This window comes from Oncorhynchus mykiss, chromosome 8, assembly GCF_057628025.1.
Source record: "Oncorhynchus mykiss isolate SJ-2025 chromosome 8, ASM5762802v1, whole genome shotgun sequence".
NCBI lineage: Eukaryota > Metazoa > Chordata > Actinopteri > Salmoniformes > Salmonidae > Oncorhynchus > Oncorhynchus mykiss.
In genome coordinates, this window is record NC_143029.1 from 91,544,887 (window position 1) to 91,572,461 (window position 27,575).

Sequence of the window (27,575 nt, forward strand, 5' to 3'; positions counted from 1 at the left end):
TGGCCGCACGGGGATGGGCCGCACGGGGCATTCTGGGTAAACTCCGGGACCAACCCTGTTTAGCCAGCAGTGGTATGTAGGGTGGTACGCTGCTGGCATTTTGAAGCATCACTTTATTCCTCACTTGTTGGTAACAATTGCTAATATTTTGGCCACTTTGTATTTGTAGTCAATTTCGTTCTGAAGTTATCGACAGTCGCACATAGTCGAAACATCTTGATTCTATGTTTAGGGGAAATATTTTGTGAATAAAGTGACTCGGAAATTAAAAAAAATAAAAAAACGCATCCGGCGCATTGACCAGCGCCAACCTGCCACCACTCTCCATACTCTATTGTTATGTCCTTGTGTGCTGGTCAATACAATGGTACCCGACCTAACGAACTACCCTTAACCTTTTTGAAATGTTGCAGGCTAAAGCTGGTCAATTCTTCAGCAGTGGACACACAAACAACTGGGCAGTTTTGGTGAGTAATTATGCACACACACACACACTTCAATCGTAATATGTTTTTTATGAAGTGTCCAAGATGTTGAATTTTGTGCTTTCTGCATTAACATTTAATGCAAAATTAACTTTGTCCTTTTCCTCATAGGTGTGCACATCCAGATTCTGGTTCAACTATCGTCATGTGGCCAACACACTATCTGTGTACCGTAGTGTCAAGAGACTGGGCATCCCAGACAGGTAGCTAACTTACAACACTACATAATGATCTGTATGTCATTGTGTCAGTCAGGGGACAACACTACATAATGATCTGTATGTCATTGTGTCAGTCAGGAGACAACACTACATAATGATCTGTATGTCATTGTGTCAGTCAGGGGACAACACTACATAATGATCTGTATGTCATTGTGTCAGTCAGGGGGACAACACTACATAATGATCTGTATGTCATTGTGTCAGTCAGGAGACAACACTACATAATGATCTGTATGTCATTGTGTCAGTCAGGGGACAACACTACATAATGATCTGTATGTCATTGTGTCAGTCAGGAGACAACACTACATAATGATCTGTATGTCAGGGGGACAACACTACATAATGATCTGTATGTCATTGTGTCAGTCAGGAGACAACACTACATAATGATCTGTGTGTCATTGTGTCAGTCAGGGGGACAACACTACATAATGATCTGTATGTCATTGTGTCAGTCAGGGGGACAACACTACATAATGATCTGTGTGTCAGTCAGGAGACAACACTACATAATGATCTGTATGTCATTGTGTCAGTCAGGAGACAACACTACATAATGATCTGTGTGTCAGTCAGGAGACAACACTACATAATGATCTGTGTGTCATTGTGTCAGTCAGGGGACAACACTACATAATGATCTGTATGTCATTGTGTCAGTCAGGAGACAACACTACATAATGATCTGTATGTCATTGTGTCAGTCAGGAGACAACACTACATAATGATCTGTATGTCATTGTGTCAGTCAGGAGACAACACTACATAATGATCTGTGTGTCATTGTGTCAGTCAGGGGGACAACACTACATAATGATCTGTATGGGGACATCACTACATAATGATCTGTATGTCATTGTGTCAGTCAGGAGACAACACTACATAATGATCTGTATGTCATCGTGTCAGTCAGGAGACAACACTACATAATGATCTGTATGTCATTGTGTCAGTCAGGGGGACATCACTACATAATGATCTGTATGTCATTGTGTCAGTCAGGGGACAACACTACATAATGATCTGTGTGTCAGTCAGGGGACAACACTACATAATGATCTGTATGTCATTGTGTCAGTCAGGGGACAACACTACATAATGATCTGTGTGTCAGTCAGGAGACAACACTACATAATGATCTGTATGTCATTGTGTCAGTCAGGAGACAACACTACATAATGATCTGTGTGTCATTGTGTCAGTCAGGGGGACAACACTACATAATGATCTGTATGTCATTGTGTCAGTCAGGGGACAACACTACATAATGATCTGTGTGTCAGTCAGGAGACAACACTACATAATGATCTGTATGTCATTGTGTCAGTCAGGGGACAACACTACATAATGATCTGTGTGTCAGTCAGGAGACAACACTACATAATGATCTGTATGTCATTGTGTCAGTCAGGAGACAACACTACATAATGATCTGTATGTCAGTCAGGGGACATCACTACATAATGATCTGTATGTCATTGTGTCAGTCAGGGGACAACACTACATAATGATCTGTATGTCATTGTGTCAGTCAGGGGACAACACTACATAATGATCTGTGTGTCAGTCAGGAGACAACACTACATAATGATCTGTATGGGGACACCACTACATAATGATCTGTATGGGGACACCTCTCTCGTAATATGGGTCATATTGAACGCCTGTCCCGAAGCGGTGCTCCATTTTCCCTCTGACACTGAGGCTGCATGACAGTGACCTATCAAAGTCTCTTCAGACTGGTCTGTGCTCTTGCTATAACAGGCAATTAAATTATACAATATATCAACGTTACTCATTTTGCGCGCTGATCCAATGTAACAGTGGAGAAATGTAACAGAGCTCGCCTCAAGGTCTGGGGCTGCATCACGGCTAAATTATATATATTTAAAACTGGTGGAGTTTTAGGCGCACGTAAAAAGCAGACTGAGCGAAACAGGTGAGTGAGGACTGGTTAGGGGATGCTGAGAGAAGCAGGTGAGTGAGGACTGGTTAGGGGATGCTGAGAGAAGCAGGTGATTGAGGACTGGTTAGGGGATGCTGAGAGAAGCAGATGATTGAGGACTGGTTAGGGGATGCTGAGAGAAGCAGGTGAGTGAGGACTGGTTAGGGGATGCTGAGAGAAGCAGGTGAGTGAGGACTGGTTAGGGAATGCTGAGAGAAGCAGGTGAGAGGACTGGTTAGGTAATGCTGAGAGAAGCAGGTGAGTGAGGACTGGTTAGGGGATGCTGAGAGAAGCAGGTGAGAGGACTGGTTAGGTAATGCTGAGAGAAGCAGGTGAGTGAGGACTGGTTAGGGAATGCTGAGAGAAGCAGGTGAGTGAGTAGGTGATGCAGCTGGCTGATAACAGCTGCCATATGTGATATGCACGTGAAGAGGATACTATTGGCCCGGTGCATACAAGAGACTAGTGGCCGTTGATTAAATTCAACTGATTGTATAAGCGTTTTCTAACAGGCTTCAGTAGTTTCTTTAGATCAGTAGGGCTGGGAAGAGTTGATTGTAATCATATGAGACGGTATTCTAAAATGGTACTAGTCTGTACCGGTTATGGACCACAGGGTCTGTCTGTCTGACAGAGTGATGCTCCACCACAGGGTGTGTCTGTCTGACAGAGTGCTGCTCCACCACAGGGTCTGTCTGACAGTGCTGCTCCACCACAGGGTCTGTCTGACAGAGTGCTGCTCCACCACAGGGTCTGTCTGTCTGACAGCGTGCTGCTCCACCACAGGGTCTGTCTGTCTGACAGCGTGCTGCTCCACCACAGGGTCTGTCTGTCTGACAGAGTGCTGCTCCACCACAGGGTCTGTCTGACAGAGTGCTGCTCCACCACAGGGTGTGTCTGTCTGACAGCGTGCTGCTCCACCACAGGGTGTGTCTGTCTGACAGTGCTGCTCCACCACAGGGTCTGTCTGACAGAGTGCTGCTCCACCACAGGGTCTGTCTGTCTGACAGCGTGCTGCTCCACCACAGGGTGTGTCTATCTGACAGAGTGCTGCTCCACCACAGGGTGTGTCTATCTGACAGCGTGCTGCTCCACCACAGGGTGTGTCTGTCTGACAGCGTGCTGCTCCACCACAGGGTGTGTCTGTCTGACAGCGTGCTGCTCCACCACAGGGTCTATCTGACAGAGTGCTGCTCCACCACAGGGTGTGTCTGTCTGACAGCGTGCTGCTCCACCACAGGGTCTGTCTGTCTGACAGAGTGCTGCTCCACCACAGGGTGTGTCTGTCTGACAGAGTGCTGCTCCACCACAGGGTCTGTCTGTCTGACAGCGTGCTGCTCCACCACAGGGTGTGTCTGTCTGACAGAGTGCTGCTCCACCACAGGGTGTGTCTGTCTGACAGAGTGTTGCTCCACCACAGGGTGTGTCTGTCTGACAGAGTGCTGCTCCACCACAGGGTGTGTCTGTCTGACAGAGTGTTGCTCCACCACAGGGTGTGTCTGTCTGACAGAGTGTTGCTCCACCACAGGGTGTGTCTGTCTGACAGAGTGTTGCTCCACCACAGGGTCTGTCTGTCTGACAGCGTGCTGCTCCACCACAGGGTGTGTCTGTCTGACAGAGTGCTGCTCCACCACAGGGTGTGTCTGTCTGACAGAGTGCTGCTCCACCACAGGGTGTGTCTGTCTGACAGCGTGCTGCTCCACCACAGGGTGTGTCTGTCTGACAGAGTGCTGCTCCACCACAGGGTCTATCTGACAGCGTGCTGCTCCACCACAGGGTGTGTCTGTCTGACAGAGTGCTGCTCCACCACAGGGTCTATCTGACAGCGTGCTGCTCCACCACAGGGTCTATCTGACAGAGTGCTGCTCCACCACAGGGTGTGTCTGTCTGACAGAGTGCTGCTCCACCACAGGGTGTGTCTGTCTGACAGAGTGCTGCTCCACCACAGGGTCTATCTGACAGAGTGCTGCTCCACCACAGGGTGTGTCTGTCTGACAGAGTGCTGCTCCACCACAGGGTGTGTCTGTCTGACAGAGTGCTGCTCCACCACAGGGTCTATCTGACAGCGTGCTGCTCCACCACAGGGTCTATCTGACAGAGTGTTGCTCCACCACAGGGTGTGTCTGTCTGACAGAGTGCTGCTCCACCACAGGGTCTGTCTGTCTGACAGAGTGCTGCTCCACCACAGGGTGTGTCTGTCTGACAGCGTGCTGCTCCACCACAGGGTGTGTCTGTCTGACAGAGTGCTGCTCCACCACAGGGTGTGTCTGTCTGACAGCGTGCTGCTCCACCACAGGGTGTGTCTGTCTGACAGAGTGCTGCTCCACCACAGGGTGTGTCTGTCTGACAGAGTGCTGCTCCACCACAGGGTGTGTCTATCTGACAGAGTGCTGCTCCACCACAGGGTCTGTCTGACAGCGTGCTGCTCCACCACAGGGTGTGTCTGTCTGACAGCGTGCTGCTCCACCACAGGGTCTGTCTGACAGAGTGCTGCTCCACCACAGGGTGTGTCTATCTGACAGAGTGCTGCTCCACCACAGGGTGTGTCTGTCTGACAGCGTGCTGCTCCACCACAGGGTCTGTCTGACAGCGTGCTGCTCCACCACAGGGTGTGTCTGTCTGACAGCGTGCTGCTCCACCACAGGGTCTGTCTGTCTGACAGCGTGCTGCTCCACCACAGGGTGTGTCTGTCTGACAGAGTGCTGCTCCACCACAGGGTGTGTCTGTCTGACAGCGTGCTGCTCCACCACAGGGTCTGTCTGACAGAGTGCTGCTCCACCACAGGGTGTGTCTGTCTGACAGCGTGCTGCTCCACCACAGGGTCTGTCTGACAGAGTGCTGCTCCACCACAGGGTCTGTCTGACAGAGTGCTGCTCCACCACAGGGTCTGTCTGACAGCGTGCTGCTCCACCACAGGGTGTGTCTGTCTGACAGAGTGCTGCTCCACCAGAGGGTGTGTCTGTCTGACAGCGTGCTGCTCCACCACAGGTGACATACTCAGGTCAAAGATGGACATGTTATAACTTGTCCCTCCCTCTCTCTTTACTTCCCTCCTTCCTCCCTCCCTTCTCTCCAGTCACATAGTTTTGATGCTGGCAGACGACATGGCGTGTAACCATAGAAACCCGAAGCCGGCCACGGTGTTCAGTCACAAGAACATGGAGCTCAACGTGTATGGAGATGACGTAGAGGTGGATTACCGTGGTTACGAGGTGAGTGTGTTGCCACTCACACCAAGCCCCTCCCCTTGCCACTCACACCAAGCCCATCCCCTTGCCACTCACACCAAGCCCCTCCCCCTTTTGCCAATACAACTGAATACAACAGGTGAATACAACAGGTGTAGTAGACCTCACAGTGAAATGCTGAATACAACAGGTGTAGTAGACCTTACAGTGAAATGCTGAATACAACAGGTGTAGTAGACCTCACAGTGAAATGCTGAATACAACAGGTGTAGTAGACCTTACAGTGAAATGCTGAATACAACAGGTGTAGTAGACCTGACAGTGAAATGCTGAATACAACAGGTGTAGTAGACCTCACAGTGAAATGCTGAATACAACAGGTGTAGTAGACCTTACAGTGAAATGCTGAATACAACAGGTGTAGTAGACCTGACAGTGAAATGCTGAATACAACAGGTGTAGTAGACCTTACAGTGAAATGCTGAATACAACAGGTGTAGTAGACCTTACAGTGAAATGCTGAATACAACAGGTGTAGTAGACCTCACAGTGAAATGCTGAATACAACAGGTGTAGTAGACCTTACAGTGAAATGCTGAATACAACAGGTGTAGTAGACCTTACAGTGAAATGCTGAATACAACAGGTGTAGTAGACCTCACAGTGAAATGCTGAATACAACAGGTGTAGTAGACCTTACAGTGAAATGCTGAATACAACAGGTGTAGTAGACCTTACAGTGAAATGCTGAATACAACAGGTGTAGTAGACCTCACAGTGAAATGCTGAATACAACAGGTGTAGTAGACCTCACAGTGAAATGCTGAATACAACAAGTGTAGTAGACCTTACAGTGAAATGCTGAATACAACAGGTGTAGTAGACCTTACAGTGAAATGCTGAATACAACAGGTGTAGTAGACCTCACAGTGAAATGCTGAATACAACAGGTGTAGTAGACCTCACAGTGAAATGCTGAATACAACAGGTGTAGTAGACCTTACAGTGAAATGCTGAATACAACAGGTGTAGTAGACCTCACAGTGAAATGCTGAATACAACAGGTGTAGTAGACCTTACAGTGAAATGCTGAATACAACAGGTGTAGTAGACCTCACAGTGAAATTCTGAATACAACAGGTGTAGTAGACCTCACAGTGAAATGCTGAATACAACAGGTGTAGTAGACCTTACAGTGAAATGCTGAATACAACAGGTGTAGTAGACCTCACAGTGAAATGCTGAATACAACAGGTGTGGTAGACCTTACAGTGAAATGCTGAATACAACAGGTGTAGTAGACCTCACAGTGAAATGCTGAATACAACAGGTGTAGTAGACCTCACAGTGAAATGCTGAATACAACAGGTGTAGTAGACCTCACAGTGAAATGCTGAATACAACAGGTGTAGACCTCACAGTGAAATGCTGAATACAACAGGTGTAGTAGACCTTACAGTGAAATGCTGAATACAACAGGTGTAGTAGACCTTACAGTTAAATGCTGAATACAACAGGTGTAGTAGACCTCACAGTGAAATGCTGAATACAACAGGTGTGGTAGACCTGACAGTGAAATGCTGAATACAACAGGTGTAGTAGACCTCACAGTGAAATGCTGAATACAACAGGTGTAGTAGACCTCACAGTGAAATGCTGAATACAACAGGTGTAGTAGACCTCACAGTGAAATGCTGAATACAACAGGTGTAGACCTCACAGTGAAATGCTGAATACAACAGGTGTAGTAGACCTTACAGTGAAATGCTGAATACAACAGGTGTAGTAGACCTTACAGTTAAATGCTGAATACAACAGGTGTAGTAGACCTCACAGTGAAATGCTGAATACAACAGGTGTGGTAGACCTGACAGTGAAATGCTGAATACAACAGGTGTAGTAGACCTCACAGTGAAATGCTGAATACAACAGGTGTAGTAGACCTCAAAGTGAAATGCTGACTTACGAGCCCTTAACCAATAAACAGGGGGTACTGATACAGATTCAATGTGGAGGCTATATACAGGGGGTACCGATACAGATTCAATGTGGAGGCTATATACAGGGTATTACGGTACAGAGTCAATGTGGAGGCTATATACAGGGGGTACCGGTACAGAGTCAATGTGGAGGCTATATACAGGGGGTACCGGTACAGAGTCAATGTGGAGGCTATATACAGGGGGCACCGGTACAGAGTCAATGTGGAGGCTATATACAGGGTGTTACGGTACAGAGTCAATGTGGAGGCTATATACAGGGGGTACCGGTACAGAGTCAATGTGGAGGCTATATACAGGGTGTTACGGTACAGAGTCAATGTGGAGGCTATATACAGGGGGTACCGGTACAGAGTCAATGTGGAGGCTATATACAGGGGGTACCGGTACAGAGTCAATGTGGAGGCTATATACAGGGGGTACCGGTACAGAGTCAATGTGGAGGCTATATACAGGGGGTACCGGTACAGAGTCAATGTGGAGGCTATATACAGGGTGTACCGGTACAGAGTCAATGTGGAGGCTATATACAGGGGGTACCGGTACAGAGTCAATGTGGAGGCTATATACAGGGTATTACGGTACAGAGTCAATGTGGAGGCTATATACAGGGTGTTATGGTACAGAGTCAATGTGGAGGCTATATACAGGGGGTACCAGTACAGAGTCAATGTGGAGGCTATATACAGGGTATTACGGTACAGAGTCAATGTGGAGGCTATATACAGGGTATTACGGTACAGAGTCAATGTGGAGGCTATATACAGGGTATTACGGTACAGAGTCAATGTGGAGGCTATATACAGGGGGTACCGGTACAGAGTCAATGTGGAGGCTATATACAGGGTATTACGGTACAGAGTCAATGTGGAGGCTATATACAGGGTGTTATGGTACAGAGTCAATGTGGAGGCTATATACAGGGGGTACCGGTACAGAGATAATGTGGAGGCTATATACAGGGGGTACCGGTACAGAGTCAATGTGGAGGCTATATACAGGGGGTACCGGTACAGAGTCAATGTGGAGGCTATATACAGGGTATTACGGTACAGAGTCAATGTGGAGGCTATATACAGGGTAATACGGTACAGAGTCAATGTGGAGGCTATATACAGGGGGTACCGGTACAGAGTCAATGAGGAGGCTATATACAGGGTGTTACGGTACAGAGTCAATGTGGAGGCTATATACAGGGTGTTACGGTACAGAGTCAATGTGGAGGCTATATACAGGGTGTTACGGTACAGAGTCAATGTGGAGGCTATATACAGGGTATTACGGTACAGAGTCAATGTGGAGGCTATATACAGAGTTAGTATGTACATGTAGGTAGAGTTATTAAAGTGACTATACATAGATGACCACAGAGAGCAGCAGTGGTGTAAAGAGAGGGAGGGGGGTAGATAGTCTGGGTAGCCATTTGACTAGATGTTCAGGAGTCTTATGACTTGGGGGTAGACGATGTACCTAGGTCTTCCCTGGTTATTCTATAATCACCTCTGGACCGTCATAACAGGTGTGTGTTGAGTTCAACGCACCAGCCAGACGGATGGATCATGGTTATCCTGGTATTAATTTATTTCCACGGTGAATACTGACCATCTATAAATAGTTCTCTCTCTCTCTCTCTCTTTCAGGTGACCGTTGAGAACTTCCTTCGTGTGCTGACGGGAAGGCTGCCACCCAGCACGCCGCGGTCTAAACGCCTCCTCTCTGACGACCACAGCAACATCCTCATCTACCTCACTGGTACGCAGACACGCCAGACACACGCACACGCCAGACACACGCACACGCCAGACACACGCACACGCCAGACACACGCACACGCCAGACACACGCACACGCCAGACACACGCACACGCCAGACACACGCACACGCCAGACACGCGCACACACGCCAGACACGCACACTCACACCAGACACGCACACACACACCAGACACGCACACACACACCAGACATGCACACACACACCAGACACGCACACACACACCAGACACGCACACACACACACGCCAGACACGCACGCACACACTAGACACACGCACACACTAGACACACGCACACACTAGACACGCACACACTAGACACACACACACACCAGACACACACACGCTAGACACACACACACACACACGTCAGACACACGCACACACCAGACACGCCAGACACATGCACACACACACCAGACACACGCACCCACACACGCAGGCAGACACACGTAGGTAACAGAGAGACACACACACACGGATGCACATACATACGCGGGCACAGTACTTGATTGATGGATATATTGATTGATGGATGGATTGATTGATGTATTGATTGATTGATGTATTGATTGATTGATGGATGGATTGATGGGTGGATTTATTGATGTGTGGATTGATTGATGGATGGATTGATGGATGGATTGATTGATGTATTGATTGATGTATTGATTGATGTATTGATTGATGGATGGATTGATGGATGGATTGATTGATGTATTGATGGATGGATGGATGTATTGATGGATTGATTGATGGATTGATTGATGTATTGATTGATGGATGTATTGATTGATGGATTGATGGATGTATTGATTGATGTATTGATTGATGTATTGATTGATGGATGGATTGATTGATGTATTGATTGATGGATGGATTGATGGATGGATTGATTGATGTATTGATTGATGTATTGATTGATGTATTGATTGATGGATGGATTGATGGATGGATTGATGGATGGATTGATTGATGTATTGATGGATGGATGGATGTATTGATGGATTGATTGATGTATTGATTGATGGATGTATTGATTGATGGATTGATGGATGTATTGATTGATGGATTGATGGATGTATTGATTGATGGATTGATGGATGTATTGATTGATGGATTGATTGATGGATGTATTGATTGATGGATTGATGTATGTATTGATTGATGGATGTATGTATTGATTGATTGATGGATTGATTGACAGGTCACGGTGGGAACGGCTTCCTGAAGTTCCAGGACTCTGAAGAGATCAGCAACGTGGAGCTGGCCGACGCCTTTGAACAGATGTGGACAAAGAGAAGGTAAGGGGGGGGGGGGAGAGGGATGGGGGGACGAGGAGAGAGGAGAGGGATGGGGGGGAGGAGAGGGACGAGGAGAGAGATGAGGGTGAGGAGGGGAGGGAGAGAAGAGGGATGAGGGTGAGGAGGGGAGGGAGAGACGAGGGATGAGGAGAGAGAAGAAGGATGAGGGGAGTGAGGGAGGGATGGGGAGGGTGAGGAGGGAAGAGGAAATGTGTGGGGGGGGGCGGGGGGGAGTGTGTCTGATAAAACCGTGGTGACGCCAGCCACTACAGTTTGACTAATGTCCTGATTACACACATTCACTCATTACAGTCTGGATAATGCCCTGATTACACACATTCACTCATTACAGTCTGACTAATGCCCTGATTACACACATTCACTCATTACAGTCTGACTAATGCCCTGATTACACACATTCACTCATTACAGTCTGACTAATGCCCTGATTACACACATTCACTCATTACAGTCTGACTAATGCCCTGATTACACACATTCACTCATTACAGTCTGGATAATTAGCATCACCGTGACTTTGTCCCCTTCTGGCCCGCGGTGCTTTCATTAGGAGGTTTAACACACACCGCAGCCCACACGAAGACGCAACACACTTCAGGGATAAAGGACGTGGGGACATAAGTAGTTCTCAATGTAAAAATGCTTCATTAGGACATGTCAACACCTTCATTAGGACATGTCAACAACTTCATTAGGACATGTCAACACCTTCATTAGGACATGTCAACACCTTCATTAGGACATGTCGACACCTTCATTAGGACATGTCAACACCTTCATTAGGACATGTCGACACCTTCATTAGGACATGTCAACACCTTCATTAGGACATGTCAACACCTTCATTAGGACATGTCAACACCTTCATTAGGACATGTCAACACCTTCATTAGGACATGTCAACACCTTCATTAGGACATGTCAACACCTTCATTAGGACATGTCAACACCTTCATTAGGACGAAAATATTCATCTTGGAAATAGTTTTCACAAACTGAGTCTAAACTCAGAATCCAATAGGCTTCTCAAAAACAACAGGGTCACTGTGGTAGGATGTTGATTGGTGATTTCCTACATTTAAGTTCCATCGTGTAGCCTGATTTCAGATGTGTCCATGTTAACTGGATTATTGGAAATCCTCCTTCTTGTAAAGCATGTAAACATTTTAAACTATTATATTAGCTCTTCCACGTTTTGTTACGTTACATCCTTATTCTAAAATGGATTAAACATTTATCAATCTACCCCATGATGACATCACAATACCCCATGGTGACATCACAATACCCCATGATGACATCACAATACCCCATGGTGCCATCACAATACCCCATGATGACATCACAATACCCCATGGTGACATCACAATACCCCATGATGACACCACAATACCCCATGATGACATCACAATACCCCATGGTGACATCACAATACCCCATGGTGACATCACAATACCCCATGATGACATCACAATACCCCATGATGACATCACAATACCCCATGATGACACCACAATACCCCATGATGACACCACAATACCCCATGATGACACCACAATACCCCATGATGACATCACAATACCCCATGATGACACCACAATACCCCATGATGACATCACAATACCCCATGATGACACCACAATACCCCATGATGACATCACAATACCCCATGATGACATCACAATACCCCATGATGACAGAGAAAAAAGTTTTTTAGACATGTTTGCAAATATATTAAGAACAAATACCTTATTTACCTAAGTATTCAGACACTTTGCTATGAGACAAAATTGAGCTCCGGTGCATCCTGTTTCCATTGATCATCCTTGAGATGTTTCTACAACTTGATTGGAGTCCAGCTGTGGTAAATTCAATTGATTGGACATGATTCGGAAAGGCACACACCTGTCTAAAAAGGGTCACACAGTTGACAGGTGCACGTCAGAGCAAAAACCAAGCCATGAGGTCGAAGGAATTGTCCGTAGAGCTCCGAGACAGGATTCTGTCGAGGCACAGATCTGGGGAAGGTTTCCAACAAATGTCTGCAACGTTTAAGGTCCCCAAGAACACAGTGGCCTCCATCATCCTTAAATGGAAGAAGTTTGGAACCACCAAGACTCTTCTTAGAGCTGGCCGCCCGGCCAAACTGAGCAATCAGGGGAGAAGGGCCTTGGTCAGGGAGGTGACCAATAACCCAATGTTCACTCTGATAAAGCTCCAGAGTCCCTCTGTGGAGATGCGAGAACCTTCCAGAAGGACAATCATCACTGCAGCCCTCCACCAATCAGGCCTTTATGGTAGAGTGGACAGACTGAAGCCACCCCTCAGTAAAAGGCACATGACAGCCCACTTGGAGTTTGCCAAAAAGGCACCTAAAGGACTCTCAGACCATGAGAAACAAGATTCTCTGGTCTGATGAAACCAAGATTGAACTATTTGGCCTGAATGCCAAGCGTCACATCTGGAGGATACCTGGCACCATCCCTACGGTGAAGCATGGTGGTGGCACCATCCCTACGGTGAAGCATGATGGTGGCAGCATCATGCTGTGGGGATGTTTTCCAGTTGCAGGGACTGGAAGACTAGTCTGGATTGAGGGAAAGATAAATGGAGCAAAGTACAGAGAGATCCTTGACGAAAACCTGCTCAGGACCTCAGACTAGGGCAAAGGTTCACCTTCCAACAGGACAACGACCCAAAGCAAACAGCCAAGACAACGCAGGAGTGGCTTCGCGACAAGTCTCTGAATGACCTTGAGTGGCCCAGGCAGAGCCCTGACTTGAACCAGATCGAACATCTCTGGAGAGAAATTAAAATAGCTGTGCATCGGCCTCCTGGGTGGCGCAGTGGTCTAGGGCACTGCATAGCAGCGCTAGCTGTGCCACCAGAGGCTCTGGGTTCACGCCCAGGCTCTGTCGCAGCAGGCCGTGACCGAGAGGTGTGTGGGGCAACGCACAATTGGCCTAGCGTCGTCCGGGTTAGGGAGGGTTTGGCCGGTAGGGATATCCTTGTTTCATCGCGCACCAGCGACTCCTGTGGCGGGCCGGGCGCAGTGCGCGCTAACCAAGGTTGCCGGGTGCACGGTGTTTCCTCCGACACATTGGTGCGGCTGGCTTCCGCATTGGACGCGCCCTGTGTTAAGAAGCAGTGCGGCTGGTTGGGTTGTGTTTTGGAGGACGCGTGGCTTTCGACCTTTGTCTCTCCCGAGCCCGTACGGGAGTTGTAGCGATGAGACAACAACCTACAACAATTGGATACCACGAAATTGGGGAGAAAAAGGGGTAAAAAATAAAAAATAAATGGCTGTCCAGAAACCCTCCCCATACAACCTGACAGCATTCAACATTTATGGCACTTGCTAGCTAATTTGTCCTATTTAGCCAGCTTGCTATTGATCGCTAATTTGTCCTGGGATATAAACATTGAGTTATTTGACCTGAAATGCACAGTTAATCCACACATAAAACGGCCAACCAAATCGTTTCTAGTCATCTCTCCTCCTTCCAGGATTTTTCATCTTTGAACTTATATGGTGATTGGCTACTAAACTTTCATTAGTATTACCACAACGACCGACAACACAGTTAGTCTTTCAATCAGCCACGTGGGTATAACCAATTAGGAGATGGAACGTGGGTATCTTCTCCTATAAACCTATGAGGAGATGGGAGAGGCAGAACTTGCTTCGCGATCTGCGTCACCAATAGAACTGACTTCTCCACCGCAGGTGACGCGAGTGGTATAGTCAGGGTGTAAGGCTTTTAATGTAACAAAATGAGGAAGTCAAAGGGTATGAATACTTTACAAATAAACTGTATTTATTTGGACAGTGAAGCTACATACTAATTATGGATAATCATGAATGAATCTTGAAAAGTGTATGCTAACTAAGACATGCTAACCTCTCGGCATTACAATAACAGCGGAGGTTAGCATACCCCCAAGACATGCTAACCTCTCACCATTACAATAACAGGGGAGGTTAGCATGTTATATCATACCCCCAAGACATGCTAACCTCTCACCATTACAATAACAGCGGAGGTTAGCATACCCCCAAGACATGCTAACCTCTCACCATTACAATAACAGGGGAGGTTAGCATGTTATATCATACCCCCAAGACATGCTAACCTCTCACCATTACAATAACAGGGGAGGTTAGCATTTTATATCATACTCCCAAGACATGCTAACCTCTCACCATTACAATAACCAGGGAGGTTAGCATCTTATACCATACCCCCAAGACATGCTAACCTCTCACCATTACAATAACAGGGGAAGTTAGCATTTTATATCATACTCCCAAGACATGCTAACCTCTCACCATTACAATAACAGGGGAAGTTAGCATTTTATATCATACCCCCAAGACATGCTAACCTCTCACCATTACAATAACATCGGAAGTTAGCATTTTATATCATACCCCAAGACATGCTAACCTCTCACCATTACAATAACAGGGGAAGTTAGCATGTCTTGGGGGTTTGATATTTATGCCTCTGTAACATTCTTATTCATTATTCACGATTCATATACATATATGTGTCCGTGTCTGTCTGTGTTTACAGGTACAATGAGCTGCTGTTCATCATTGATACTTGTCAGGGAGCCTCCATGTATGAGAGATTTTACTCTCCTAACCTCATGGCCCTGGCCTCCAGTCAAGTAGGAGAGGACTCCCTGTCGGTAAGTAACCAGAACACACACACACCTGGCCTCCAGTCAAGAAGGAGAAGTAAGATGGTGTTGACGTGGTAGTTGCTCTGTGTTGACCTCTGGTAATTAAGATGTTGACATTGTAGTAGCTCTGTGTTGTCCTCTGAGGTGTTGTTGACATTGTAGTAGCTCTGTGTTGTCCTCTGAGGTGTTGTTGACATGGTAGTAGCTCTGTGTTGTTGACATGGTAGTAGCTCTGTGGTGTTGACATGGTAGTAGCTCTGTGTTGTCCTCTGAGGTGTTGTTGACATGGTAGTAGCCTCTGTGTTGTCCTCTGAGGTGTTGTTGACATGGTAGTAGCCTCTGTGTTGTCCTCTGAGGTGTTGTTGACATGGTAGTAGCTCTGTGTTGTCCTCTGAGGTGTTGTTGACATGGTAGTAGCTCTGTGTTGTCCTCTGAGGTGTTGTTGACATGGTAGTAGCCTCTGTGTTGTCCTCTGAGGTGTTGTTGACATGGTAGTAGCTCTGTGTTGTCCTCTGAGGTGTTGTTGACATGGTAGTAGCTCTGTGTTGTCCTCTGAGGTGTTGTTGACATGGTAGTAGCTCTGTGTTGTTGACATGGTAGTAGCTCTGTGTTGTTGACATGGTAGTAGCCTCTGTGTTGTCCTCTGTAAAGTAAATCCTCCCTCCGATCTAGTCTCCATAAAACCACTTTACCTATAACCACTGTGATTATCATTGAACGTTTGGACATCTTGAAGAACGATCTGGCCTTAATGGCCATGTACTCTGTTATAATCTCCACCCGGCACAGTCAGAAGAGGACTGGCCACCCCTCAGAGTCTGGTTCCTCTCTACCTGGTACAGCCAGAAGAGGACTGGCCACCCCTCATAGTCTGGTTCCTCTCTAGGTTTCTTCCTAGTTTTAGGCCTCTAACTCTAGGGAGTTTTTCCTAGCCACCGTGCCTCTACACCTGCATTGCTTGCTGTTTTGGGGTTTTGAGTTTCTGTATAATCTGCTGATGTAAAAAGGGCTTTCTCAATACGTTAGATTTGATAAGAGTTCCTATGTATGAAACACCACGTATTGTTCTGTTCTTCCAGCACCAGCCAGACCTGGCTATCGGGGTCCATCTAATGGACAGGTATACATTCTACCTGTTGGAGTTTCTGGAGGATATTCACCCTGCTAGCACCGCTAACATGAATGATCTGGTGAGTCTCTCGCACGCTCTCAACCTCTCTTAACGGTAACGGTGGGGTTGGTCCTAAAGGGGGTAAAGGTGAGGTTGGTCCTAAAGGGGGTAAAGGTGGGGTTGGTCCTAAAGGGGGTAAGGCTGGGGTTGGTCCTAAAGGGGGTAAAGGTGGGGGTTGGTCCTAAAGGGGGTAAGGCTGGGGTTGGTCCTAAAGGGGGTAAAGCTGGGGTTGGTCCTAAAGGGGGTAAAGCTGAGGTTGGTCCTAAAGGGGGTAAAGGTGGGGTTGGTCCTAAAGGGGGTAAATGTGGGGGTGGTCCTAAAGGGGGTAAAGGTGGGGTTGGTCCTAAAGGGGGTAAAGGTGGGGTTGGTCCTAAAGGGGGTAAAGGTGGGGTTGGTCCTAAAGGGGGTAAGGCTGGGGTTGGTCCTAAAGGGGGTAGAAGCTGAGGTTGGTCCTAAAGGGGGTAAAGGTGGGGTTGGTCCTAAAGGGGGTAAAGCTGAGGTTGGTCCTAAAGGGGGTAAAGGTGGGGTTGGTCCTAAAGGGGGTAAATGTGGGGGTGGTCCTAAAGGGGGTAAAGGTGGGGTTGGTCCTAAAGGGGGTAAAGGTGGGGTTGGTCCTAAAGGGGGTAAGGCTGGGGTTGGTCCTAAAGGGGGTAAAGCTGGGGTTGGTCCTAAAGGGGGTAAAGCTGAGGTTGGTCCTAAAGGGGGTAAAGGTGGGGTTGGTCCTAAAGGGGGTAAGGCTGGGGTTGGTCCTAAAGGGGGTAAAGGTGGGGTTGGTCCTAAAGGGGGTAAGGCTGGGGTTGGTCCTAAAGGGGGTAAAGCTGGGGTTGGTCCTAAAGGGGGTAAAGCTGAGGTTGGTCCTAAAGGGGGTAAAGGTGGGGTTGGTCCTAAAGGGGGTAAATGTGGGGGTGGTCCTAAAGGGGGTAAAGGTGGGGTTGGTCCTAAAGGGGGTAAAGGTGCGGTTGGTCCTAAAGGGGGTAAAGGTGAGGTTGGTCCTAAAGGGGGTGAAGGTGGGGTTGGTCCTAAAGGGGGTAAGGCTGGGGTTGGTCCTAAAGGGGGTAAAGCTGGGGTTGGTCCTAAAGGGGGTAAAGGTGGGGTTGGTCCTAAAGGGGGTAAAGGTGGGGTTGGTCCTAAAGGGGGTAAAGGTGGGGTTGGTCCTAAAGGGGGTAAAGGTGGGGTTGGTCCTAAAGGGGGTAAAGGTGGGGTTGGTCCTAAAGGGGGTAAGGCTGGGGTTGGTCCTAAAGGGGGTAAAGGTGGGGTTGGTCCTAAAGGGGGTAAAGGTGGGGTTGGTCCTAAAGGGGGTAAGGCTGGGGTTGGTCCTAAAGGGGGTAAAGGTGGGGTTGGTCCTAAAGGGGGTAAGGCTGGGGTTGGTCCTAAAGCTGGGGTTGGTCCTAAAGGGGGTAAAGGTGGGGTTGGTCCTAAAGGGGGTAAAGCTGAGGTTGGTCCTAAAGGGGGTAAAGGTGGGGTTGGTCCTAAAGGGGGTAAGGCTGGGGTTGGTCCTAAAGGGGGTAAAGGTGGGGTTGGTCCTAAAGGGGGTAAGGCTGGGGTTGGTCCTAAAGGGGGTAAAGCTGGGGTTGGTCCTAAAGGGGGTAAAGCTGAGGTTGGTCCTAAAGGGGGTAAAGGTGGGGTTGGTCCTAAAGGGGGTAAATGTGGGGGTGGTCCTAAAGGGGGTAAAGGTGGGGTTGGTCCTAAAGGGGGTAAAGGTGGGGTTGGTCCTAAAGGGGGTAAAGGTGAGGTTGGTCCTAAAGGGGGTGAAGGTGGGGTTGGTCCTAAAGGGGGTAAGGCTGGGGTTGGTCCTAAAGGGGGTAAAGGTGGGGTTGGTCCTAAAGGGGGTAAAGGTGGGGTTGGTCCTAAAGGGGGTAAAGGTGGGGTTGGTCCTAAAGGGGGTAAAGGTGGGGTTGGTCCTAAAGGGGGTAAAGGTGGGGTTGGTCCTAAAGGGGGTAAAGGTGGGGTTGGTCCTAAAGGGGGTAAGGCTGGGGTTGGTCCTAAAGGGGGTAAAGGTGGGGTTGGTCCTAAAGGGGGTAAAGGTGGGGTTGGTCCTAAAGCTGGGGTTGGTCCTAAAGGGGGTAAAGGTGGGGTTGGTCCTAAAGGGGGTAAGGCTGAGGTTGGTCCTAAAGGGGGTAAAGGTGGGGTTGGTCCTAAAGGGGGTAAGGCTGGGGTTGGTCCTAAAGGGGGTAAGGCTGGGGTTGGTCCTAAAGGGGGTAAAGGTGGGGTTGGTCCTAAAGGGGGTAAGGCTGGGGTTGGTCCTAAAGGGGGTAAATGTGGGGTTGGTCCTAAAGGGGGTAACGGTGGGGTTGGTCCTAAAGGGGGTAAAGGTGAGGTTGGTCCTAAAGGGGGTAAAGGTGGGGTTGGTCCTAAAGGGGGTAAGGCTGGGGTTGGTCCTAAAGGGGGTAAAGGTGGGGTTGGTCCTAAAGGGGGTAAAGGTGGGGTTGGTCCTAAAGGGGGTAAAGGTGAGGTTGGTCCTAAAGGGGGTAAAGGTGGGGTTGGTCCTAAAGGGGGTAGAAGCTGAGGTTGGTCCTAAAGGGGGTAAAGGTGGGGTTGGTCCTAAAGGGGGTAAGGCTGGGGTTGGTCCTAAAGGGGGTAAAGCTGGGGTTGGTCCTAAAGGGGGTAAAGCTGAGGTTGGTCCTAAAGGGGGTAAAGGTGGGGTTGGTCTTAAAGGGGGTAAGGCTGGGGTTGGTCCTAAAGGGGGTAAAGGTGGGGTTGGTCCTAAAGGGGGTAAGGCTGGGGTTGGTCCTAAAGGGGTAAAGCTGGGGTTGGTCCTAAAGGGGGTAAAGCTGAGGTTGGTCCTAAAGGGGGTAAAGGTGGGGTTGGTCCTAAAGGGGGTAAATGTGGGGGTGGTCCTAAAGGGGGTAAAGGTGGGGTTGGTCCTAAAGGGGGTAAAGGTGGGGTTGGTCCTAAAGGGGGTAAAGGTGAGGTTGGTCCTAAAGGGGGTGAAGGTGGGGTTGGTCCTAAAGGGGGTAAGGCTGGGGTTGGTCCTAAAGGGGGTAAAGCTGGGGTTGGTCCTAAAGGGGGTAAAGGTGGGGTTGGTCCTAAAGGGGGTAAAGGTGGGGTTGGTCCTAAAGGGGGTAAGGCTGGGGTTGGTCCTAAAGGGGGTAAAGGTGGGGTTGGTCCTAAAGGGGGTAAAGGTGGGGTTGGTCCTAAAGGGGGTAAGGCTGGGGTTGGTCCTAAAGGGGGTAAAGGTGGGGTTGGTCCTAAAGGGGGTAAGGCTGGGGTTGGTCCTAAAGCTGGGGTTGGTCCTAAAGGGGGTAAAGGTGGGGTTGGTCCTAAAGGGGGTAAGGCTGGGGTTGGTCCTAAAGGGGGTAAAGGTGGGGTTGGTCCTAAAGGGGGTAAAGGTGGGGTTGGTCCTAAAGGGGGTAAGGCTGGGGTTGGTCCTAAAGGGGGTAAAGGTGGGGTTGGTCCTAAAGGGGGTAAGGCTGGGGTTGGTCCTAAAGCTGGGGTTGGTCCTAAAGGGGGTAAAGGTGGGGTTGGTCCTAAAGGGGGTAAAGCTGGGGTTGGTCCTAAAGGGGGTAAAGGTGGGGTTGGTCCTAAAGGGGGTAAAGGTGGGGTTGGTCCTAAAGGGGGTAAGGCTGGGGTTGGTCCTAAAGGGGGTAGAAGCTGAGGTTGGTCCTAAAGGGGGTAAAGGTGGGGTTGGTCCTAAAGGGGGTAAAGCTGAGGTTGGTCCTAAAGGGGGTAAAGGTGGGGTTGGTCCTAAAGGGGGTAAATGTGGGGGTGGTCCTAAAGGGGGTAAAGGTGGGGTTGGTCCTAAAGGGGGTAAAGGTGGGGTTGGTCCTAAAGAGGGTAAGGCTGGGGTTGGTCCTAAAGGGGGTAAAGCTGGGGTTGGTCCTAAAGGGGGTAAAGCTGAGGTTGGTCCTAAAGGGGGTAAAGGTGGGGTTGGTCCTAAAGGGGGTAAGGCTGGGGTTGGTCCTAAAGGGGGTAAAGGTGGGGTTGGTCCTAAAGGGGGTAGAAGCTGAGGTTGGTCCTAAAGGGGGTAAAGGTGGGGTTGGTCCTAAAGGGGGTAAAGCTGAGGTTGGTCCTAAAGGGGGTAAAGGTGGGGTTGGTCCTAAAGGGGGTAAATGAGGGGGTGGTCCTAAAGGGGGTAAAGGTGGGGTTGGTCCTAAAGGGGGTAAAGGTGGGGTTGGTCCTAAAGGGGGTAAGGCTGGGGTTGGTCCTAAAGGGGGTAAAGGTGGGGTTGGTCCTAAAGGGGGTAAAGGTGAGGTTGGTCCTAAAGGGGGTGAAGGTGGGGTTGGTCCTAAAGGGGGTAAGGCTGGGGTTGGTCCTAAAGGGGGTAAAGCTGGGGTTGTTCCTAAAGGGGGTAAAGGTGGGGTTGGTCCTAAAGGGGGTAAAGGTGGGGTTGGTCCTAAAGGGGGTAAAGGTGGGGTTGGTCCTAAAGGGGGTAAAGGTGGGGTTGGTCCTAAAGGGGGTAAAGGTGGGGTTGGTCCTAAAGGGGGTAAGGCTGGGGTTGGTCCTAAAGGGGGTAAAGGTGGGGTTGGTCCTAAAGGGGGTAAAGGTGGGGTTGGTCCTAAAGGGGGTAAGGCTGGGGTTGGTCCTAAAGGGGGTAAAGGTGGGGTTGGTCCTAAAGGGGGTAAGGCTGGGGTTGGTCCTAAAGCTGGGGTTGGTCCTAAAGGGGGTAAAGGTGGGGTTGGTCCTAAAGGGGGTAAGGCTGAGGTTGGTCCTAAAGGGGGTAAAGGTGGGGTTGGTCCTAAAGGGGGTAAGGCTGGGGTTGGTCCTAAAGGGGGTAAGGCTGGGGTTGGTCCTAAAGGGGGTAAAGGTGGGGTTGGTCCTAAAGGGGGTAAGGCTGGGGTTGGTCCTAAAGGGGGTAAAGGTGGGGTTGGTCCTAAAGGGGGTAACGGTGGGGTTGGTCCTAAAGGGGGTAAAGGTGAGGTTGGTCCTAAAGGGGGTAAAGGTGGGGTTGGTCCTAAAGGGGGTAAGGCTGGGGTTGGTCCTAAAGGGGGTAAAGGTGGGGTTGGTCCTAAAGGGGGTAAGGCTGGGGTTGGTCCTAAAGCTGGGGTTGGTCCTAAAGGGGGTAAAGGTGGGGTTGGTCCTAAAGGGGGTAAAGGTGGGGTTGGTCCTAAAGGGGGTGGTCCAAAAGGGGGTAAAGGTGGGGTTGGTCCTAAATGGGGTAAAGCTGGGGTTGGTCCTAAAGGGGGTGGTCCAAAAGGGGGTAAAGGTGGGGTTGGTCCTAAATGGGGTAAAGCTGGGGTTGGTCCTAAAGCTGGGGTTGGTCCTAAAGGGGGTGGTCCTAAAGAGGGTAAGGCTGGGGTTGGTCCTAAATGGGGTAAAGGTGGGGTTGGTCCTAAAGGGGGTAAAGGTGGGGTTGGTCCTAAAGGGGGTAAAGGTGGGGTTGGTCCTAAAGCTGGGGTTGGTCCTAAAGGGGGTGGTCCTAAAGGGGGTAAAGGTGGGGTTGGTCCTAAAGGGGGTAAAGGTGGGGTTGGTCCTAAAGCTGGGGTTGGTCCTAAAGGGGGTGGTCCTAAAGGGGGTAAAGGTGGGATTGGTCCTAAAGGGAGTAAAGGTGGGGTTGGTCCTAAAGGGGGTAAAGGTGGGGTTGGTCCTAAAGGGGGTAAAGCTGGGGTTGGTCCTAAAGGGGGTAAGGCTGGGGTTGGTCCTAAAGGGGGTAAGGCTGGGGTTGGTCCTAAAGGGGGTAAAGGTGGGGTTGATCCTAAAGGGGGTAAGGCTGGGGTTGGTCCTAAAGGGGGTAAAGCTGGGGTTGGTCCTAAAGTGGGTAAAGGTGGGGTTGGTCCTAAAGGGGGTAAGGGTGGGGTTGGTCCTAAAGGGGGTAAATGTGGGGTTGGTCCTAAAGGGGGTAAATGTGGGGTTGGTCCTAAAGGGGGTAAATGTGGGGTTGGTCCTAATGGGGGTAAAGGTGGGGTTGGTCCTAAAGGGGGTAAAGGTGGGGTTGGTCCTAAAGGGGGTAAAGGTGGGGTTGGTCCTAAAGGGGGTAACGGTGGGGTTGGTCCTAAAGGGGGTAAAGGTGAGGTTGGTCCTAAAGGGGGTAAAGGTGGGGTTGGTCCTAAAGGGGGTAAGGCTGGGGTTGGTCCTAAAGGGGGTAAAGGTGGGGTTGGTCCTAAAGGGGGTAAGGCTGGGGTTGGTCCTAAAGCTGGGGTTGGTCCTAAAGGGGGTGGTCCTAAAGGGGGTAAAGATGGGGTTGGTCCTAAAGGGGGTAAAGGTGGGATTGGTCCTAAAGGGGGTGGTCCTAAAGGGGGTAAATGTGGGGTTGGTCCTAAATGGGGTAAAGCTGGGGTTGGTCCTAAAGCTGGGGTTGGTCCTAAAGGGGGTGGTCCTAAAGGGGGTAAGGCTGGGGTTGGTCCTAAAGGGGGTAAAGGTGGGGTTGGTCCTAAAGGGGGTAAAGGTGGGGTTGGTCCTAAAGGGGGTAAAGGTGGGGTTGGTCCTAAAAGGGGTAAAGCTGGGGTTGGTCCTAAAGGGGGTAAGGCTGGGGTTGGTCCTAAAGGGGGTAAAGGTGGGGTTGGTCCTAAAGGGGGTAAGGCTGGGGTTGGTCCTAAAGGGGGTAAGGCTGGGGTTGGTCCTAAAGCTGGGGTTGGTCCTAAAGGGGGTGGTCCTAAAGGGGGTAAAGGTGGGGTTGGTCCTAAAGGGGGTAAAGGTGGGGTTGGTCCTAAAGGGGGTAAAGGTGGGGTTGGTCCTAAACCTGGGGTTGGTCCTAAAGGGGGTGGTCCTAAAGGGGGTAAAGGTGGGGTTGGTCCTAAAGGGGGTAAAGGTGGGGTTGGTCTAAAAAGGGGGTAAAGGTGGGGTTGGTCCTAAAGGGGGTAAAGGTGGGGTTGGTCCTAAAGGGGTAAAGGTGGGGTTGGTCCTAAAGGGGGTAAAGGTGGGGTTGGTCCTAAAGGGGGTAAGGCTGGGGTTGGTCCTAAAAGGGGTAAAGGTGGGGTTGATCCTAAAGGGGGTAAGGCTGGGGTTGGTCCTAAAGGGGTAAAGCTGGGGTTGGTCCTAAAGGGGGTAAAGGTGGGGTTGGTCCTAAAGGGGGTAAGGCTGGGGTTGGTCCTAAAAGGGGTAACGGTGGGGTTGGTCCTAAAGGGGGTAAAGGTGAGGTTGGTCCTAAAGGGGGTAAAGGTGGGGTTGGTCCTAAAGGGGGTAAGGCTGGGGTTGGTCCTAAAGGGGGTAAAGGTGGGGTTGGTCCTAAAGGGGGTAAGGCTGGGGTTGGTCCTAAAGCTGGGGTTGGTCCTAAAGGGGGTGGTCCTAAAGGGGGTAAAGATGGGGTTGGTCCTAAAGGGGGTAAAGGTGGGGTTGGTCCTAAAGCTGGGATTGGTCCTAAAGGGGGTGGTCCTGAAGGGGGTAAATGTGGGGTTGGTCCTAAATGGGGTAAAGCTGGGGTTGGTCCTAAAGCTGGGGTTGGTCCTAAAGGGGGTGGTCCTAAAGGGGGTAAGGCTGGGGTTGGTCCTAAAGGGGGTAAAGGCTGGGGTTGGTCCTAAAGGGGGTAAAGGTGGGGTTGGTCCTAAAGGGGGTAAAGGTGGGGTTGGTCCTAAAGGGGGTAAAGGTGGGGTTGGTCCTAAAGGGGGTAAAGGTGGGGTTGGTCCTAAAGGGGGTAAAGGTGGGGTTGGTCCTAAAGGGGGTAAAGGTGGGGTTGGTCCTAAAAGGGGTAAAGCTGGGGTTGGTCCTAAAGGGGGTAAGGCTGGGGTTGGTCCTAAAGGGGGTAAAGGTGGGGTTGGTCCTAAAGGGGGTAAGGCTGGGGTTGGTCCTAAAGGGGGTAAGGCTGGGGTTGGTCCTAAAGCTGGGGTTGGTCCTAAAGGGGGTGGTCCTAAAGGGGGTAAGGCTGGGGTTGGTCCTAAACCTGGGGTTGGTCCTAAAGGGGGTAAGGCTGGGGTTGGTCCTAAAGGGGGTAAAGGTGGGGTTGGTCCTAAAGGGGGTAAAGGTGGGGTTGGTCCTAAAGGGGGTAAAGGTGAGGTTGGTCCTAAACCTGGGGTTGGTCCTAAAGGGGGTAAAGGTGGGGTTGGTCCTAAAGGGGGTAAAGGTGGGGTTGGTCCTAAAGGGGGTAAAGGTGGGGTTGGTCCTAAAGGGGGTATAGGTGGGGTTGGTCCTAAAGGGGTATAGGTGGGGTTGGTCCTAAAGGGGTAAAGGTGGGGTTGGTCCTAAAGGGGGTAAAGGTGGGGTTGGTCCTAAAGGGGGTAAGGCTGGGGTTGGTCCTAAAAGGGGTAAAGGTGGGGTTGATCCTAAAGGGGGTAAGGCTGGGGTTGGTCCTAAAGGGGTAAAGCTGGGGTTGGTCCTAAAGGGGGTAAAGGTGGGGTTGGTCCTAAACGGGGTAAGGCTGGGGTTGGTCCTAAAGGGGGTAAAGGTGGGGTTGGTCCTAAAGGGGGTAAAGGTGGGGTTGGTCCTAAAGGGGGTAAAGGTGGGGTTGGTCCTAAAGGGGGTAAGGCTGGGGTTGGTCCTAAAGGGGGTAAGGCTGGGGTTGGTCCTAAAGCTGGGGTTGGTCCTAAAGGGGGTGGTCCTAAAGGGGGTAAAGATGGGGTTGGTCCTAAAGGGGGTAAAGGTGGGGTTGGTCCTAAAGCTGGGATTGGTCCTAAAGGGGGTGGTCCTGAAGGGGGTAAATGTGGGGTTGGTCCTAAATGGGGTAAAGCTGGGGTTGGTCCTAAAGCTGGGGTTGGTCCTAAAGGGGGTGGTCCTAAAGGGGGTAAGGCTGGGGTTGGTCCTAAAGGGGGTAAAGGCTGGGGTTGGTCCTAAAGGGGGTAAAGGTGGGGTTGGTCCTAAAGGGGGTAAAGGTGGGGTTGGTCCTAAAGGGGGTAAAGGTGGGGTTGGTCCTAAAGGGGGTAAAGGTGGGGTTGGTCCTAAAGGGGGTAAAGGTGGGGTTGGTCCTAAAGGGGGTAAAGGTGGGGTTGGTCCTAAAAGGGGTAAAGCTGGGGTTGGTCCTAAAGGGGGTAAGGCTGGGGTTGGTCCTAAAGGGGGTAAAGGTGGGGTTGGTCCTAAAGGGGGTAAGGCTGGGGTTGGTCCTAAAGGGGGTAAGGCTGGGGTTGGTCCTAAAGCTGGGGTTGGTCCTAAAGGGGGTGGTCCTAAAGGGGGTAAGGCTGGGGTTGGTCCTAAACCTGGGGTTGGTCCTAAAGGGGGTAAGGCTGGGGTTGGTCCTAAAGGGGGTAAAGGTGGGGTTGGTCCTAAAGGGGGTAAAGGTGGGGTTGGTCCTAAAGGGGGTAAAGGTGAGGTTGGTCCTAAACCTGGGGTTGGTCCTAAAGGGGGTAAAGGTGGGGTTGGTCCTAAAGGGGGTAAAGGTGGGGTTGGTCCTAAAGGGGGTAAAGGTGGGGTTGGTCCTAAAGGGGGTATAGGTGGGGTTGGTCCTAAAGGGGTATAGGTGGGGTTGGTCCTAAAGGGGTAAAGGTGGGGTTGGTCCTAAAGGGGGTAAAGGTGGGGTTGGTCCTAAAGGGGGTAAGGCTGGGGTTGGTCCTAAAAGGGGTAAAGGTGGGGTTGATCCTAAAGGGGGTAAGGCTGGGGTTGGTCCTAAAGGGGTAAAGCTGGGGTTGGTCCTAAAGGGGGTAAAGGTGGGGTTGGTCCTAAACGGGGTAAGGCTGGGGTTGGTCCTAAAGGGGGTAAAGGTGGGGTTGGTCCTAAAGGGGGTAAAGGTGGGGTTGGTCCTAAAGGGGGTAAAGGTGGGGTTGGTCCTAAAGGGGGTAAGGCTGGGGTTGGTCCTAAAGGGGGTAAGGCTGGGGTTGGTCCTAAAGCTGGGGTTGGTCCTAAAGGGGGTGGTCCTAAAGGGGGTAAAGATGGGGTTGGTCCTAAAGGGGGTAAAGGTGGGGTTGGTCCTAAAGCTGGGATTGGTCCTAAAGGGGGTGGTCCTGAAGGGGGTAAATGTGGGGTTGGTCCTAAATGGGGTAAAGCTGGGGTTGGTCCTAAAGCTGGGGTTGGTCCTAAAGGGGGTGGTCCTAAAGGGGGTAAGGCTGGGGTTGGTCCTAAAGGGGGTAAAGGCTGGGGTTGGTCCTAAAGGGGGTAAAGGTGGGGTTGGTCCTAAAGGGGGTAAAGGTGGGGTTGGTCCTAAAGGGGGTAAAGGTGGGGTTGGTCCTAAAGGGGGTAAAGGTGGGGTTGGTCCTAAAGGGGGTAAAGGTGGGGTTGGTCCTAAAGGGGGTAAAGGTGGGGTTGGTCCTAAAAGGGGTAAAGCTGGGGTTGGTCCTAAAGGGGGTAAGGCTGGGGTTGGTCCTAAAGGGGGTAAAGGTGGGGTTGGTCCTAAAGGGGGTAAGGCTGGGGTTGGTCCTAAAGGGGGTAAGGCTGGGGTTGGTCCTAAAGCTGGGGTTGGTCCTAAAGGGGGTGGTCCTAAAGGGGGTAAGGCTGGGGTTGGTCCTAAACCTGGGGTTGGTCCTAAAGGGGGTAAGGCTGGGGTTGGTCCTAAAGGGGGTAAAGGTGGGGTTGGTCCTAAAGGGGGTAAAGGTGGGGTTGGTCCTAAAGGGGGTAAAGGTGAGGTTGGTCCTAAACCTGGGGTTGGTCCTAAAGGGGGTAAAGGTGGGGTTGGTCCTAAAGGGGGTAAAGGTGGGGTTGGTCCTAAAGGGGGTAAAGGTGGGGTTGGTCCTAAAGGGGGTATAGGTGGGGTTGGTCCTAAAGGGGTATAGGTGGGGTTGGTCCTAAAGGGGTAAAGGTGGGGTTGGTCCTAAAGGGGGTAAAGGTGGGGTTGGTCCTAAAGGGGGTAAGGCTGGGGTTGGTCCTAAAAGGGGTAAAGGTGGGGTTGATCCTAAAGGGGGTAAGGCTGGGGTTGGTCCTAAAGGGGTAAAGCTGGGGTTGGTCCTAAAGGGGGTAAAGGTGGGGTTGGTCCTAAACGGGGTAAGGCTGGGGTTGGTCCTAAAGGGGGTAAAGGTGGGGTTGGTCCTAAAGGGGGTA

The 27,575-nt window shown here is 50.4% G+C and overlaps 1 protein-coding gene across 1 annotated transcript in view; it reads left to right on the plus strand.

Moving 5' to 3' along the window:
* Positions 1-27,575, plus strand: part of pigk (phosphatidylinositol glycan anchor biosynthesis, class K) — a 36,040-nt gene that overhangs the window by 497 nt on the left and 7,968 nt on the right. The window contains exons 2-8 of the mRNA XM_036986722.2: positions 414-467; positions 597-688; positions 5,734-5,869; positions 9,486-9,597; positions 10,828-10,924; positions 15,523-15,640; positions 16,714-16,824. Of these exons, the coding sequence (XP_036842617.2) occupies positions 414-467; positions 597-688; positions 5,734-5,869; positions 9,486-9,597; positions 10,828-10,924; positions 15,523-15,640; positions 16,714-16,824 (720 nt within the window). The remainder of the gene's footprint in view (positions 1-413; positions 468-596; positions 689-5,733; positions 5,870-9,485; positions 9,598-10,827; positions 10,925-15,522; positions 15,641-16,713; positions 16,825-27,575) is intronic.